This window comes from Tachypleus tridentatus, chromosome 1 (assembly GCF_004210375.1).
Source record: "Tachypleus tridentatus isolate NWPU-2018 chromosome 1, ASM421037v1, whole genome shotgun sequence".
Lineage (NCBI taxonomy): Eukaryota > Metazoa > Arthropoda > Merostomata > Xiphosura > Limulidae > Tachypleus > Tachypleus tridentatus.
Genome location: NC_134825.1, coordinates 29,681,067 through 29,699,473, shown reverse-complemented (window position 1 = coordinate 29,699,473; position 18,407 = coordinate 29,681,067). Strand labels below are relative to the sequence as shown.

The 18,407-nt window shown below is 33.6% G+C and overlaps 1 protein-coding gene and 1 long non-coding RNA gene across 9 annotated transcripts in view; one reads left to right on the top strand and one right to left on the bottom strand.

The window, feature by feature from the left end:
* LOC143245012 (cyclin-dependent kinase inhibitor 1C-like) overlaps window positions 1-18,407 on the top strand; it is a 41,380-nt gene that overhangs the window by 7,442 nt on the left and 15,531 nt on the right. For 7 of the 8 annotated variants that reach the window (XR_013025433.1, XR_013025432.1, XR_013025431.1 and 4 more), the window contains one exon: window positions 5,473-7,493. The exons of the other annotated variant lie outside the window; for it this stretch is intronic. Coding sequence is in view for 1 of the 7 variants with exons in the window: in XM_076490758.1 (XP_076346873.1) it covers window positions 5,473-5,525 (53 nt within the window). In the remaining 6 variants the exon portion in view is untranslated. Of the gene's footprint in view, window positions 1-5,472; window positions 7,494-18,407 lie in introns of those variants that run through there. 8 annotated transcript variants of the gene reach the window in all.
* On the bottom strand, window positions 3,694-17,943 carry LOC143245027 (uncharacterized). Its single transcript, XR_013025435.1, has 3 exons — window positions 17,850-17,943; window positions 8,733-8,882; window positions 3,694-4,007 (listed from the first exon to the last, which is right to left on the bottom strand). It is a non-coding gene; the product is annotated as an uncharacterized LOC143245027 (long non-coding RNA).

Sequence of the window (18,407 nt, the reverse complement as noted above, 5' to 3'; positions counted from 1 at the left end):
AGAGCTTTTACACACACACACACACAATCAGCATATTCTGAATGGAGGATCCAGCTGGTCATGAAAGCTGTACATTCCCATAAGGCAGCAGGTAGACGATCTTCAGTAGATTCTGAACCTAGTCTCACTCCAGTGCACTTTGTATGAGGAACGTCGGTCCTTTCACATTAGCTTTGAGTCACTGTTAGTAGGAGGGAAAAACGCCTGCAGCCTCCCAGCATCACGTGACAGAAACTATCTGTATAGTACATTGTATGAAGGCTTGGTTTGTACTTGTTTATTAACCGAAGCACAAGATGCGTCATTGGAAGAAGTATCGAAGTTACCCGAAAGTTAACTGAAATCTTCTCATGACAACAGAATTAGTTGTGTGTGTGGCAGTACTTTCTAACACTAACTGAAACTTAAAAGACCTCGGTTACAAGAATCACATTCTTTGCTAAGAAACTTAAGTTTCATTTACTGCAGTTCCTTTATTGTATAAGGATCATCACAGAGATATTCACATTGTTGGTTCAGAATACGGTATTCACCTGCCAGAGTGTAACATACTGTCAGATATATTGTTCATCTTGACGAAGAGTAATCCTTGGAAAAATGTTTACTATAAGTGTTTTCTTATTACTGTTCACTGCCGTGTTTTAGAGCTGATTTCCTTAAAAAACAAGCAGTAACGTGTGTTTGTTTCAAAATTTTTATTCAAAGCTACACAAAGGGCTATCTGCGAACACCAGTCGTTTCAAATTCTGAAATGAGACTAGAGAGAGTGCAAATAGTTATTTATAGCACCACTATTGAGTTGAGACTGAGTTTGACTACTTTTCTTTGATTGAAATGTAGGATTTTATCGTCAGTCATAATACGCTTCCAGTTCTCAAAATTATGGGTTGTAAAATCATAATATTTAATCGTAAGTTAATTTCACAATAAGTGAAAAATGGCACTAGAAACTTTATCATATCCTCAATTTTACAATGGTACTAAAAAACATATTCTTTGTTTCACAGCGGTACTAAAAGCATCATTACATCCCGAATTTTACAATATACTATAAAACATTTTGATATCCTTAGTTTTATAATAGCTAGACAATGATGTTAGAAACATTCCAATATAGAAGTCGTGCCAGTAATCACATTGTATTTTATAAATAATGTTGGTGTGGTGTTTGTCAGTGTAGTTTTAACATAGTATAGACCTTAGTTTTGTGCCACGACTTCTATATTGGAGAAACAAGTAGAAAACTAGAAATCAGATTCAAGGAACATAAAAAAGTCACTTTCACACGTTTTCGAACACTGCAAGTCAAATAAACACAACATAACCATAAAAAACACTCAAATACTAAATAAAGAAACAAACATAAACAAACGCAAAATTAAAGAAGCCTTACTTATACAACAACTCAAGCCCAGAATGAACCAATACAAAGGAACACCTTTATACCTATATTAAAAATAATATAATAAATATATAATAATAAAATAAATAATACAAAATATATTCAAACATCTAAGCACGCCCTCTACATTTCGACACTCAGTTACACAACCCCTTTCAAACATGTGGTCAGCTTCCGGTCAGTTGCCTCTTTCTTTCTTTGTGAACCTGACGATGACCGAAGAAGGTCGAAACGTTGTTCGCTCTTCTATGTAAAATATTTTCTCAACCCAAACGACCCGTTTTTACATATATATTTTTTTCTACAAGTGGGTTTTCTCGACATCACTGTTAAAAATTTATTAAAAAAATAAAACGTTCTAAAACCAAAACGAGTAAAGTTAATAAAGGCCATGTAGTCTGTTTCTTCACTTCTAGAATGTCGTGTGGAAATAGGATACCCTGTGTTTGTATTTGGCGGGAAACTACAATGGCACCATATTTCGTGCTGCTGTGTTCTGATTTGAGCACTTGGTTGTTAAGCGCGGTACCTGTTACCCTCTCCCGCAACTTAGTCGGTGCAAGCGGAGGTAAGTCCACGGTTTGACCGGTAGCTGTTCCGGAGTGGTAGCCATGCAGGGTATGGTCTCACGGTCAGTTAGTAAACAGATTTCCTGTGAGCCTTTCCTGCTGGAATTCATGGCAGTACTTGGTTATAGTTTCTGCTGGCCTGTCAAGCTTGAATACTTATGTAACACAGATCTCCATGGCTGTTAAGCTGTATCTTTAATAACACAGAATGTTTGTGTTGTTTCTCCTGTATTCGCTTCTTTTAATATTGATCAGAAATTTAAGTGAGAAGAGTTTTATATGTTTCTGAAAGCTGTTTGTTTCTCATCGGTTTGTAATTCACTTCCACTTGTTTCAGAACAAAGTCCAGTATGTAGGATACAAGAAAGTTGCTGTTTACTTTTGTATTGAAAGAGTTTACACGAATTCATGTTATATTTGTGCCCCAGTTTCTGGGCTTATTACGCTAAAAATAGGCTATCGATACCCGTAGTGAGAACATCACAAATAGCCCATTACGTAGTTTTGCGGTTAACTTCAAACAAAGAAATATGCTACATTATTGTAAATAAATATTCGAAAATTTTACGTTAGTCCATGTTATATTGATGTAATTTGCCCAGGCGAGTGTCTTATTCAAATTCACAAATCGAAAAAAATCTTTGAGATTTTTGATAAATGATTATCACGCTAATATGTTAGTGTAGATACTTACAAGTAGCATATCAAAATAACTGGTAACAGTTGTCTGTGTTTCTCTTCACGTTAATAGTGGATGTAGATACAATATTTCTGAAGATTAACAGCGCCTGTTTAAACTGTGTCTTGTCATGTAAATCTTGTGCTATCTGCTAAGGCCAAGGTATTATGTCGCATTATTCTCTGTCGAAAGTACAGGGGACGAAGGGAAAAAAGATCGGAACAGACACAGGAGGAGGGGAAGAGGAGTCCTAGAGGGTGTTTCAGAACGTGCTTTCCACTTGTCATTTAAAGCAACTGCGCAGTCACCGAAAGTGATTAAATTAAATTCATATATTATTTATATACCACAGTTTGAATTTTTGTAACTGCTAAAATAGGTTAAAATAACTTTTGAACAGTTTGTGACAAAAGAGTTACGAAACACAAATGCAATATAGGAAATATATCATCATTGTGACGTCGATTTTTATTATCGTTGTATAATCTTCTATAGTTAACTTCGAATTACGATAACATCAAAGTTACTGACAGATTTATGTAACCTTCCTAACTGCTTATCTCTTAGATTTCCTTGAGGTAACGTAGGTTTAGTATGCAGCGTCATGCATTGCCCTGGGTCACTCGTAGGTAGAGGTTGAAGCATTTATTTTTTATGGATCAGTATGAGACGCTATGGATACATCTGTGTTTAAATTGCTTAACTGAGTCGAATCAGTCATTTTAGTTTGATTTTTTGAAGACAACTTCGTCTACCTAAACGTAGGTGTTTTAGTTTTGTGTCTGAGGTTTGTTACTTCAAGTCTAATAGTCCAGATATTCCTAAACCTTTGTTCATTTCAATTTTTCAGTTGAAAGTAATCATATTCTGAAGTATCGACATAGCACAGGTTTTTGTACTTAAAAATTGTTCAGTATATGATTTACGTTTATTACGTACTTTTTAGTATTCGTAATTTAGTATTTCGTTAAAATTACTTTGTCAGTTTGTTTAATACGTTCATACTAATTGTATTTCGTCAGCTGTGACTTTTCATTCCATCTTTATTTTCTTAACTGAATTCTTTATTTTACTTCATGTAAATGAATATAACAAAAAAACGATGACTTTGTTGGTGCATTCAACTCGGAGAATGTGCGCGTGCATGCGGCACTGCTTTACCGTGGTTCCGCTTTTGAAGAATATGAGTTTCTGTTAATGACGCATCACATGGTTGACGCTTGGAGCGAGTTGGTATCGAGTTTCCCAGTGTTCGTGGGCTATCCGTATATTATTATGATGGAACAGCTCGTTGTTGGAAGCAGTGTGATCGATCTTTGTTGTTCTACTGTGACCGCATAACAGGTTCAGTTTTAACCTAAGTACATAAATAAATAGTTTTCTTAAAAACCCTAACATTAACTTTTTTTTTTACTTGGTTACTATTATTAGTTTGATCGAAGAATCCTCAAAGTATCTCGCTTTAAAGAAATCTCACATTAAACATTCCATTTTTTTTTTCACGCATACGAAAACCTTTCACTTATAAAATGGTTGGTTGGTGATGACGTTAGATTAGGACCGTTTAATCGTCAGATGTCAAACAGATCTAAAGTCAATGTTATTGAGATATACAATTGTATCATAAAAAACATAAAATGAATTTGTTAGGACATACAATGCTACATGTTAAACTGTGATACACCACAACTGAAAACCAGGTTTTAAATAAACTTTAAATGAACGTGAGTTCAAATGGATTCAATATATTATCAGCTGAATGTTTATTTTACAGTTCCACAAATAATAAAATCGTTTTTTTAAAAAACATTTCTCACCTACAGGTCGATAACTGTATTTTTGACTCTCCTTGTATTAGGTTGAGGAATAATTCGTGAGCGTTTTTAAATAATTTCATTCAAGCATTACATGCAAGACTATACAATACTTCAATGCATGAACACATTACACCCAAAACATTTATTATGATACTTTATTTCATGTAATACCTAGGTATATAGTATACATATACTATATGTTTTAAACGAAATTGCAAGAAATTAAATGCGAAAAGCAGATGGTGTCGAAAATGCTCGATTTTGTCCACTTGACATTCCATTTAATGAGCTGAAAATGAAAGCAAAAATTAAAGACATATGAAAATCAAACACACCATCTATTAGAGCAAAAAATTATCTACCAAATGACATGAAAGCGTTTCATTTATGAATATATTTTTTTAACTTGAAAAAACGCTCACGAATTATTCCTCAACCCAATATTTGATGTTTATATGAAAGGATATTTGACCAACAGATATGCGTGTTATGATACTCAGTTGACTCCTGTTATTTCGATAACAATGAGTTGTTAAGGGAGGCAAGACAGTAGATATAATATTGACGGATTTCCTTTGTTAATAATGTAAGCGTTGTAGTTTGAACCTATTGACATTTCTTTGACAGGTTGTTAAGTAAAAGGAAATGAAACCATTCCCTGTATAATTTAATACATATATATATTATACATATATACTATAGTTGTTATATATACTATAGAGAACTTAGTACGCCAGGATTTCAGTGTGTGTCATAACTCTAGAAGTAAGCTACGCTACGAAGTGATTTACTGTTTCTTAATTCAGTAGCTTGTCTAGCTATGAATGTATCAGTTGTTCAGTGCTACGTTTTTTTAATATTTCATGTAATGGGTTGTTCAGTACTTTCAATTGCATTATATAAAATATTAATCACGAGAGTTTAAATTACAAATCTTCCAATAACGTTAACAGGTTACTTTGTGAAATAGTTTGACTTCTTAATCTCATTTTGTTTTCGTTTTAGTAATTTCTCTGATACCTCAACTACCAAAGAAACCTGAGTGGTGTGGCCAGTAGAACGAGGCCAATGATCTCATCTTCTCACGTGGTTCTTCGATATTTGCTTCAAGAGGGAAGATGACAATCTGTCAATATAATCGCTGTTCAAGTGCGGAAATGTTTTACTTCACGAGCTTTAAAATTGAAGAATCATACTGTATGGAATAAGGAACACGAACATTATTTTCTTTTTAAATTTATGCTAATGTTATAACCATGTGTTCATGTGGGCTATATTTGGTAAACATGAGAAAAGTACTTTATTCTTGTAGAGTGCATATGCAATCGCATTAACAGTAAGAACGTATTGTCGTGAAACGTATTGGAGCTGTTTTAGGTTTAGTTGTATATGTATATGCTACGAAAGGCTCCAAACCATTAGTTTTCAGTTGTCCTATTTATTTTATTCTTTTACAATTTGTTTCTTTTTTAGCTTAACGAACTCAGCAGGGCTAATCATAATTGGAGACGAAGTGAAGAACATATTAACGTTTTGAGTTTGTATTCAGATGTGACGTAATATTTACCACTTTCACGCAAGAAGAACGGCGTTCTGATAAACCGACTAGTTTATTGGATACGTTTGCTGTCGTGGTAACCAACTGGGTAAAGACAGCTGTTTACGTAATAACATTAATTCGGCTGTTGTGGAAAGCTTTAAACAGAGATAGAATTTTTATGGTATAACTTAACTTGCCAAACTTAAATGTAGCCACGTAACACTAAAGACGTAAAATATGATAAACATTAAATTTTTCCCCAGATTAAACAAAAAATATTATTGTTGGTTTCTATTTTCTCTTCTAACGGTTATTTTTGCACTACATACATTCTAGAGTCATTTCAAATGATTGATTTAGACTAGTTTCTTTATGTACATGTATATAGATAAATGTGGTAATGGATAACTTTAATTTAATGTAGATCATGTTATTCATACTTCTTTTGTTATTACAGTAATATCAGCTGAGCATAATGATCTCAAGTAATTGTCACAATTGTGGTCCTGCTTATAGTCTTGCAAAATTTAGAGTAGAAGGACCTTCTGGAGTGTTTTTTTTTTATGTATACTAATGTATATAGATAAAAGATTGTATTTACTACGGTAACCAGAACTTTAATTTTACACGTGAGCTTGTTTCAGTGTTCTTTGGGGGAATGGTTTAAAGACTTTGTAAGATTCACATGGAGAAGTAATGTGAAAAATCTAAAAATCGTCCGCTAAATGCTTTCAGGCCAAACAAATTACTCACAAGTTTAGGGGGAAGTTAGCTCTTAACACTTAGATTAACAAATTTATTAACTTCAACATTTTGTAATAAATCAACCCAAAACTTTGGCATTCAGGGGCCATTCTAAATTATCTTCTTCTTAGCATTAAAAGCAAAACTTGAGATGTATCATTATATGACTCTCAAATCCGAAGGAATTTGTACACAGTGTTCTATAAACTTTATTAATATAATAAAATATAGGAAATATACTCATTAATGCTCTATGATTTCATAAAATGAGCCTATCTATATATATCTTGGACAAACACTGGATATATATGTATATTTATTCAATATCATTAGGTAAGGGAGACTGTGTTTCTGGTTAGGAAGAATATTGGCTCAGCTCAAACTTCCAAATGATCTCACTTAAATAAATAATTTATATTTTATATTTTTGTGTACTACAAATAGTCAATGAAGAGGCTTCCTTATTCATAGAGCCTGACCAGAAGAGCTTCAGGTAAAAAACAAAAATACTTCATTCCATTTTTTGCTTTTTTGCAAACCAAATTATTTTGAAGACAACTGTAGGGGTGGGATATGTCAGTTGTATTCAGTTCAGTTTTGTTTTTGGTTAAGTATTTATGGTAAGCATGATTACGTTTGGTTTATCTTACAACCAGTGTAGTCATTGACAACACACTGGGACCATTAACATTCGCTTGTGTCTTTCTTGTTTCTGCTGTAAATAAAGACAGTTTTTCATTTTTTTGGTGTCATTGTGTCTTTTCCTCATTGAAATTATTTGTTTATATGGTTTCCAGTTAGCTGATACAATACAATGAGTATACAAGAAACCTGCAGTTTTAAATTCTTTACAAACATGTGGTTTTTTAACTATGCTTCTTTTCAAATATAACTGCTTTCAAATAGTATAATTATATTTTCTATATGTTTGTCTCCAAAACACAGAAAAGCTAAGGAAAGAATTATTATAATGGTGTTTAAGCATCATTACTGATTATTTACTTTACTAGATTTTTTTTCTCTGTGATAAATAATGTTTACTTCACTTATGTTTTTTCTGCCACAACATTTTTATCACTGGATGCTTTTTCTGCCACAAAATGTACTTCACAGGATGTTTGGACCACTTTAAACATGGTACAGTTTGTCTCAAATATACTTTTTTTCAGAAATTTATTTATTTTTACATTTTAAAATCACTGACATCACAAAATATATATAACACTGAAACCTTTACTATACTGATATAAATTTTGCACACCATTTTCTACCCTAAGCAATCATACTAGAAATGAACAAGAACAAATCTGTAAAATAATGACACCAATACGTTACCTAACTTACTATGATTTCAAACTCAACGGCCTGGCATGGCCAAGCGCGTAAGGCGTGCGACTCGTAATCCGAGGGTCCCGCGTCGCGCTAAACATGCTCGCCCTCCCAGCCGTGAGGGTGTATAATGTTACGGTCAATCCCACTATTTGTTGGTAAAAGAGTAGCCCAAGCGTTGGCGGTGGGTGAAGATGACTAGCTGCCTTCCCTCTAGTCTTACACTGCTAAATTAGGGACGGCTAGCACAGATAGCCCTTGAGTAACTTTGTGCGAAATTCCCAAACAAAACTCAACACATTTATTCCTTTAACAATAAAATATATATCAACACTTTAGTTTCACAATTCTCAGCTTTGTATATACACGATTGCTTAACTATACATACTTTTAAGAGGTTAATTTAACTTTTTTGATTCTTCAACATTTTTTATTGGTTCACGTACAGTTTGCTGTACAAACTCATCACCAGGAGGTTACGCTAACTTGTTTGTTTGTCATTAAGCACAAAGCTGTGCAATGGGCTATCTTTGTTCTGTCCATTGTAGGTGTTTGAGTTCGATTTTTTTACCATTATAAGTTCTATCACTTATTTGCAGGTCACTACTAATTACTTATTAATGAAATTACAAAGCTACGAGTAAATACCTACCATATTTGGTTTTACTACTTGTCTCATAGAACTAATCAGCAACGCTAACATAAGATCAGTGAAGAACTCATAAGCCTAGCTGGTCCGAGAAGTCAGTCTGGATTAGAAGCTTAAGTCGTGATATGCAGCTGAACCCACTCCGCACTCAAGCTGTAAGGATATTACAAAACTGACATGCAATCCAAATATTGTGTAAAAAGTACTCATGTACTACTGATTGCTTTCTCTCTTTGGTCAACTGTTTTAAACTGAGTTTTCTGACACAGCCGTTTAGCCATGTGTTGTATAAGATGCCGTTTAGTTTAAAAGCATCAAAAATCACTTCATAACATAAGATAAATGTGTATCTAAATATGTTCTCAGTTTATCGAAACAAGATTAACTCTTGTTAAACAGACCTTCCTTGAACATGTCATGAATACAAAAGATTTTATTCTAAAAGAAATTTACTACGTCTTTTTTTAATGGCTTATTGTGATTTTAGAATTTTTTACTGGATAGAAATAACATTCGGATGCATCAACCCCTTTTCGAATTTTTTTCATATAATAAAAACCTTTTGATAATATTATACCTGTCTAAATATTTATTACCTATAACAGTTACCACAGAAAGCTATATCTTTTTTTACGTTACGATTGGTTAATATATGTTAATTTCACATGCACCATTCAGATTTATAAAAATTCGTAGTTTTTTGATTCCTTGCCAGTAATTCTGAGGACTTATAACGTTAAAAATCGGGCTTCGATACTTTGGTGAGTACAACATAGATAAGCCATTTTATACATTTACGATTAACAAACAATTCTCAATTGAAAACAATATATGAACAAAATAATACTTCGTAAGTTTTTTTCAAAGTCCATTTTGATGTATAACAAAGAAGCACGAATTTGAGGTTCAATTTTATTTCAGTAAGAAACAGGAGAATTTTTGTAACATTACAGTTGCTCATCAGATGGCCTAGCGCGTTAAGGCGTGCGCTTCGTAATCTGAGGGTCGCGGGTTCGCGCCAAATACGCTCGCCCTCCCAGCCGTGGGGGCGTTATAATGTGACGGTCAATCCCACTATTTGTTGGTAAAAGAGTTGGCGGTGGGCGGTGATGATTAGCTGCCTTCCCTCTAGTCTTACACTGCTAAATTAGGGACGGCTAGCACAGATAGCCCTCGAGTAGCTTTGTGCGAAATTCCAAAAACCAAAAAAAAAAAAAAAAACTGCTCATCAGACAACAACAATCAGAACTTTTATTTCTGGATTAATATAGCTTTGTTATTTCAATAAAACCTACAATTGCATATATGTTGTAATAACGTTTCTCTTTGAAATATTCACATATTTTTCTGTTATCACAGTAAAACAAAATCACTTCATAATTATATCACAGCGTAATTTTATTTTAGTGACTAGGAAGTATTAACTATTTATGAAGTAAGCTGCTTCCTTAAAGGTTTCGTTATGACGCATTTATTTTGAACGCCAGTTTTATTCACCAACACTCGAGTTTTAATTTAATAAATAGCAAGGGACGCTGACGTCAAGTAGGAAACAGCAAAGCAAGTAATGAAACAATTTACGTAATCAAAATAAAACTAATATATATATATATATGCCACTTTAAAACATTGTTATGGGGAAGTATCCAATAAAATTATTACAGCTGTGATTTTAAAGTGTACTGCGATGTTAAATTTTTTTCCTCATGGGATACTTTTAAGTCCATACTTCTGTTAATGTCATGTTTTCTGTTTTTAATGTATGAAACCTCATTTACCAATAAGTATTACAGATGGTTTGTAGTATCTAGTTAAAGTCAATAGATTATTGGAATATTTGAGCATAAATATTGTTTTATTAAGAGTATTAATAATTTTGAATATAAACACTTTTCTTTATAAACATGTTACTAAGATCCATTACCACACCTTAATGGAAGTGTCAGAATTATTTATTGTGGCCCCCCAATGGCACAGCGGACTCACACTGCTATAAATCGGGCTTCAATACCCATGGTAAGCAAAGCACAAATAGCCCATTGAATAGCTTCGTAATTAATTCTAACAATATCAACAAAATACTTACTCTAATAATCAGAGTCAAGAAAAATGTATGTGGTTTGAAATAAAACATTTTTAATTGAAATATTTTAACAATATCTTTAAACACATGTTTGCATATTATTTTCCACCTTTATAATTGAAGATACTTCGATTTTTCTTATAAGTTACTCTTTCGTTTATTTATTTAGTTCTGTGTCTTGTTTAAGCCAAGTTACATCAGGCTATATGCTGTGCCAACCGAGGGGAATCGAACCCATTATTTTTAGCATTGTAGATCCGAAGACTTACTCCTGTCCCAACAGAAGGGGAGTTTCTTTTGTGTGATTGTAAGAAGCACATAACGAGATTTGTTTCAATATGGTGTTTTCAAATCACTAGCGATTGGTGAACGCATGTAATACTAACATATAAGATGTGTTGTTTAGAAATGTTTGTCAGTGGGTTGTAGATCCAACAAATCATAGAGAGACCAAGTATGTGATCATAAACTTGTGTATACTTCAGTAATAAAGTTTGTTTGTTGAAATTTGAAGAAAAATCATTTGAGGATTATCTGCTTTAGAAAGAAGGCAGCTGATCAGTACCTCCCACCGCCAACTATTGGGCTACTTTTTATCAACAAATAGTGGAATTGAGCGAACCATTATAACACGTCTACGACTTAAAGAGTGAGCAATTTTTGGTTTCGATCCTTCGACCCGTATATCGTTGACTACTCGTGTTAAATCATGCGACTATACTATGGCAGCTAATAATACTTACTCGTCAGAGTTTGGATCTGACAGTTTATAACCTTACAATACACTTTCATTTCAGAAAATTTGTCTACTTTGAGCTCCTATTATTTCACAACATAATGTGAGCACTTTTTCTTCTGTTTCTAATAGCCACGTGATCCTACATTGGCTTGTTCGGTAGGCCCTTGACAAACGTATTTTGGAGAATTTCATCACAATTTATAGTAGAAATTCCAGGTTGTGCATCCTCACAGAGACAGTTTATCAATGTATTCATTCAAATCACATATTTATAGGAGCCCTATTTATAAACATGAGCTTAATCCAATAAATTATTTTATTTTCCCCTGGGTTAGAATGGCAGTAAATGTCTGCTACAGCTGTGCCACAGTCATAAAGCAGGTCTTCATTAAAGTATTCAATGGTATTAAACAACCAAACTCATAGCACATTTGGGTAGTTTGTACGTGTATCCTTATATTCCATACGATAATTTGACTGAATTGTTTCAAGGATTGATAACGATGTTCATGCTTTGCAACTTAAAGGTTAGTGGGTTGAAACATTTTAATTTGGCAATACTGGTTACTTTAGCAAAAAATCCTGAGGCAGCAATGTTAACAATAGCAATCGCTTTTCTAAGTACCTAGAAAATTCAGCATTTGGATAAAAATGCGAATCTCTACCAAACATCTTAGCCGGTAGCTGTGCTTTATTCCTGTATTTTAGCCAAACTCGGTTTTGAAGTAACTTTTTATTGAAAATAATAAGTATGCCAGTTGTCTTCTATATCTTTGTGAGATGTACACCACCGGACCAGCACGTATGGTGACTCAAACTGTGAAAATCTTCTTTTGGTTTCATGTCAGATCTCTTATCCATTGATGACTTTACTCGATGGTGTTCAGTGTTCGTGTTTGATGGCAATAAGGAGGTTCTATATATAACTCACAGGCTGGTTTCAAACAGCTGATTCCAATGATATAAATGACATTCGATCTTGAACCAGGTTCTCTTGTTTGGTAAAGATAAAGCCATTTGGTGAACCAAAGTAGTTAATGAAATGTTTTAGGTCTGCAGTTTGGCTCATTGGCCTAATAGGGTACAAGAGAACATTCAACACCAAGGAAGAAGACCCTTTTAGAACACATGTCTTAAGACCTTGATCTCACTTCACTGAACATCTTATTCCCTCTATCGTACGTGTTTAAACTCAGAAATTACCTTTTTATGTCACTTAAGTGAAACATCGCATCAAACATAAACCCTCCGATACACACAGATAGTTTACAATGAAAAAAAAAAAAAAACCAACAGAAAAAAAAAACATTTTATTGCGAAAAGCAAAAATACTAGCATAAAATAAAACGTTGAATAATGGCAGAATTACTCTTCACTTACCAACTGACTTGACTGCTGTGGCTACCAGAACTGAAGATAAGGAACACAAAGACAGTTCTTTTTTTACAACTGAATAACACAAATAACATAGTAAATCTGTAAATTTTTTCTTGCTTAGAATTATATTATAAACTATAAATTCTGCTGAATTATCCACGTTAATGGACAACTCTTGACAGAAAAAATGAAAACCAGAATTTCTTACCTTTCAATCTCAACATGTATCAACGCCCTATTATGACCTACTTTTAAAAAAATCACAAAGAAACCAACTATAAAAATGACAGACATGTTTTGCATCATGTACGACTGTTTCTAAGGGCAGGGTTACAGCAGTTAAAACCTGAGTATATGCTGTAAACTGAAACACATTAAGATATGTTGCAGGATAACAAAGACGATATGCTGCCATCCACTGAATAGCTGAATTTGGAGTTAAACGGGCTACAATGTACTAAAATATTTACAGTAATGAAAGTTCATTTCTCATACATACAATAATATTCAATAAAATAGGCTGCAACAGAAATCCAACGAATAATTATTTAACTGTACAACAAAATTCTAAACGAAACTAATTATTCTAGTTTGATACCGTGGGATGAAAAGTTTTCAAGGATGTTTTTGCTGAGCAGAACATCATACAATAGGCTATCTGTGCTCTGTCCACCGCGAGTACCGAGACTCGAGTTTTAGCACAAGAAGCTATAAGACTTACCACTGGGCCACTGGGGGTGGGTAGGCTTTAAGATAAGTTAATAAAATGTTTTAAGTCTACAGCTATTCATGTTGTACATCTGTAAAATGTAAGTGACAAACAACACTTTTTAAAGGACACGAAGAACTAGATGTTTATAATACATTGTTTACAACTCTAAAACTCGAGGCTCGATTCCTCAAGATGAAAAGAGCGCAGATGGTCTATTGTGTAGGTGTGCTCTAAAACAAACAAATATTATACATGATATAGGTTTAAAATTATTTAATAATGCCTATCTGTTGAGATTGCAAAAGTGCTCATATTTATTAAATAAATAGAAATAAACATTATGATAAACCAAAGATGATAAGAGAAATAAACCATTAAAGAGTGAGGTGGAAGTATTGTAACTAGCATGGACTTAGTGAACTGATATTAATAGTTTTTAGATGAAATTTCATTGCTTACACTGAGGAAATTCTGCAGGAAGTGGTCAAACCTTATTTGCCATGATTATCGCATGCAATTTGTGGCATCACAAATATACTTTGACCAGCCTATAGTGTGACACTAGTCCAAGTTATGGACTCTGGGACATATTAGAAGACAATCTAAGGTACGGAAAAGACAGAGCCAAAAACGTCACTACAGTTGGAACTGCCTTGCGAGTGAACTGTTGGTCTTTTTTTGTCATATTTGTGCTAACGACTGATGGCAAGTTTTAGTGGGTAAGTTAATGTTGTAAATAACTCCGAATAGGAACCTATTCATTACTAGAATGGGAAGAGGCAGAATATTCGAAATCTCCTCTTCAAGGCAAGATGTCCTTATGCACTTTATAATACAGAATATATTTATTAAATGTTGATATTTTGAAAACACGTACTCCTCTAAATCACTTGTTTAATCAAATGTCTCTCAAGACAATTATCTTATTGGAAATATAGAGTTTATAATGCATTTCGAGTCCATTGCATTTCTATACATTAATCTTTCACAATATTTGCCTTATTGAATATCTAATTATTGTGTAATTGTCTTTACTGTATATCTATTCGTTCAGTTTTTGCCTGTAAGAACTGAGAGAAAAATATATTCTTTTGAACATCAGTTATTTAATATATAATTACATTTCGTAACGTTTATTTACTATAACTGCATACTTGCAAGTGAACCAGTCTTCTAAACATCCGGGTTATTACCCTTTTCTTAGCTTCATTTTCCTAATACGTGTTTACTCTTTAAATATACCTATTCAGTAGAAGTCAGCATTTTCAAAACTTTCTTTGTTAAGTCGTTAATTTCTTGGATATAATTTTCTGAAGACAAATACTTTGTTAGGTTATATTGTTAATAAATATTATACCTACACTATTAATAATAATTGCTTTATTAAAGTTTCCGACTTCCTTAACTTACTAATAATTTGATCCTACACAATCCATACTCTTTTAGTCTATATAATATGGAATAGTTATCTCTATTTGGTTAATTGAATATCTCAGTGGGTGGATCCAGATTTACGGTGGTTTGTATGTTTTTGAATTTCGCGCAAAGTTACACGAGGGCTATCTGCGCTAGCCGTCCCTAATTTAACAGTGTAAGACTTGAGGGAAGGCAGCTAGTCATCACCACCCACCGCCAACTCGTGGGCTACTCTTTTACCAATGAATAGCAACATTGACCGTCACATTACAACGCCCCCACGGCTGAGAGGGCGAGCATGTTTGGTGCGACGGGAATTCGAATCCGCGACCCTCAAATTACGAGCCGGGTGCCTTAACCAGCTGGCCACGCCGGGCCGAAGCAAAAGTAAGTAATGTACGCGTTTAACGGAAATGACAACAAATCATTTCAGTAGCTGAAAATCGTTAAAATTTGTGCGTGTTTGTTTTTATTATAGCAAAGCCGCATAGAGCTATCTGCTGAGTATACAGAGGGAAATCGAACCTCTCATTATATCGTTGTAACTCTGTGGACTTACCGCTGTACCGGCGGGGTACTGGAATTTGTAATCTCCAAATAATAATATAACTTTAAAATTAGTCAGTAAATATACATAGAAATACAATAGAATAGGAACACAATCTAGAAGCAGCCAAAGCGATATTGTGAACAACCGACATTGTTTCTTTCGTTATTTATTTTCAAAAGCATCGCCATTAATTATATGTTGGTTGATTGTTTTATCCAGATTTACAGCATATAAATAATTGTGGTTGAATAATAATCTATTGTAATTTCATAGAGTACAAACAAAAATATTTTCACTAAGCTGTAATGAGGATTAGGTAAGGATTTGATGATATCAGTAATGTTTTTTGTCCAAATATTTTGATTTTGTTCATTTTATTTGAATAGAATAAACACTTCACGGACTTACTTAAACTTCTGATTATTATTAAGGTCAGCATCTTTAGGCTTAGAAGTAATGAACAAAAAGGACACGTTATATCTGAGTGTAATTAGTGACGTCAGTTTCTACCCACGTGGATATCTTCCATTATGAGCACACATTTAATATGTGTTGTAATTGAATATAAAACCATAATTAGGTATATGATATACACACACATAAAGTTGTATCAGTTAGTAATTTTTCTTTTTGTGTATAATAATGTAAAGGCGAGCTGAAAGTTAATGTAAACAGTGCACGTACACGTTTATTAACATATCTGATTCGGGACACAAGAGAAATTAAAATCAACGTCAAGGAGCAGCTATAAACAGACTAATTCCATTGTTCCTTAAGCTGAGAAAATGACATAAGTGATGGGTTAGATTGGTTCGTTTTTTTAAACGCGAATTAATCTAAATCAATTACAATTTTAAAGAAGAAAAGCAGATTCGTTAGATTAAATAAGAAACCCACATATGTCCTCTCAGTTCAAAATATTATTTATTTATATTGTAACTTTTAATGTATGCAAAACAACAAACAAGCGTCTCACTCTCAGTCGTACGCTCTTATACTGTGGGTTGCGGGTTCGCATCCCCGTCGCGCCAAACATGCTCGCCCTTTCAGCCGTGGGGACGTTATAATATGACGGTCAATCCCACTATTCGTTGGTAAAAGAGTAGCCCAAGAGTTGGCGGTGGGTGATGATGACTAGCTGCCTTCCCTCTAATCTTACACTGCTAACTTAGGGACGGCTAGCGCAGATAGCCCTGATGTAGCTTTGTGCGAAATTAAAAAACAAAACAAACAAACAAAAAAATCTTATACTGCGACTAAATACTTACGTCTTAGGTTTCTGGAAACTTAAATGAAGAAGGTGTGTACTGTAAACCAGCAGAAGGAAATGAGCATTTTTTTGCACGCAAATTATATGATTTCAAAAGTCTTTGTTAAAAACACATTATTTCAAACAATGACGGGTAGGATTTTAATTATTTTTTCTTTTAGGGCTCAGATTTGTTAAGAAACACAATAAACAGTTTTAAATTTTATCCTGAATCACTATCATATATAAATTCTCATTTTCCGTTACATTCAGCAGCGTATGTTATGTGTGTTACATCTATTGTGAATTATTTGTAAGGGACTACTGCTTAATTTTAAAATAAAATTTATCTCTTCGAAATAATGATCCTCTTTCTTAATATTCGTAAAAATTAAAATGAAACTTTCTAAATCAAGAGAAATTATATTGAAAATACAAACACGTGTCTTTTATGTTTTGTAATCTCATCTGTTGGCGCAGATAGCCTAGTTGCTTTGCGCCATGAAACACCAAACCAAGCAACCCTCATCTGAAGAGATGTGCAATAAGATACAAAAATTCTGCTATAGTTTTGTCATAACTTTAAACAGTTACGCGTACTTATTCTTATAAACTGTAACCAACGTGTAGTACGGACATTTCAGTTACAGTAAGACTGCTAGGCTAGGATAAAACATACGTATAATATAACAGATATTGAGTTCAAATAAAAAATTGTGCGCCATATTCGTTTTTAAATACAAATTTATGGTGGATAAGAGGATAGAGTTCTCTTTCAGGGTATTATATTCTAAAATTAAGATGAACGTGACTATTTTGTTATCTTTGGTGCTCGTGCGTATCTGTAGACAGATATGATACATCTCATGTAATCATATGTTTAATATCCCTGTGGTTAAGAACATTATTTACGTAAACAAACTATCGCAGTAATTTACTATATAAGCACTGTGCATTTTGTTCTCGGGTTGGGTAACTTGGAAATATCGCTTACCTAAGTTTGTCTTCCTAGTTTCGCCACAAATGTAATTGTCTTTTTGATGTACAACGAATATAAATATTGATACATTGTGGCTCAGAGTTTTGCGCACAGAATTTTTTTTTGACAGGAATCAGAGTAGAACGTACTACCAGCAACAAGTGTCATGTGCTGATTGGATGGTTTGTGATACCTCTTTATTAAAAGCAGCCATGCAGTCCACATTATTATAAGCAAGTGCTTTTGCGGGCAGGGTTTGCCAATAAAAGTGTGAGTCACCGCCACAGCTGAGTCAAGTAAGAACAGGTGATAACATAGTCTAACTACCTTGTGACTTCACGTGCTGGTTTGTACTGTTATTTCACTTAACACAAGAGCAACAGGTTTTTATATCAACGTAAAATTATTTTACGACGTGACAGTTTCAACGAAAAATAAGTAACGAATCTAATCTAAAATTATGTTTTTTAAATAAAGAAACATGACGTTGACATTAATATGCAGAGTCTGAAATAATAAAGTTTGCTTGTTTTTGAATTTCGCGCAAAACTGCACTAGGGCTATCTGCTCTAG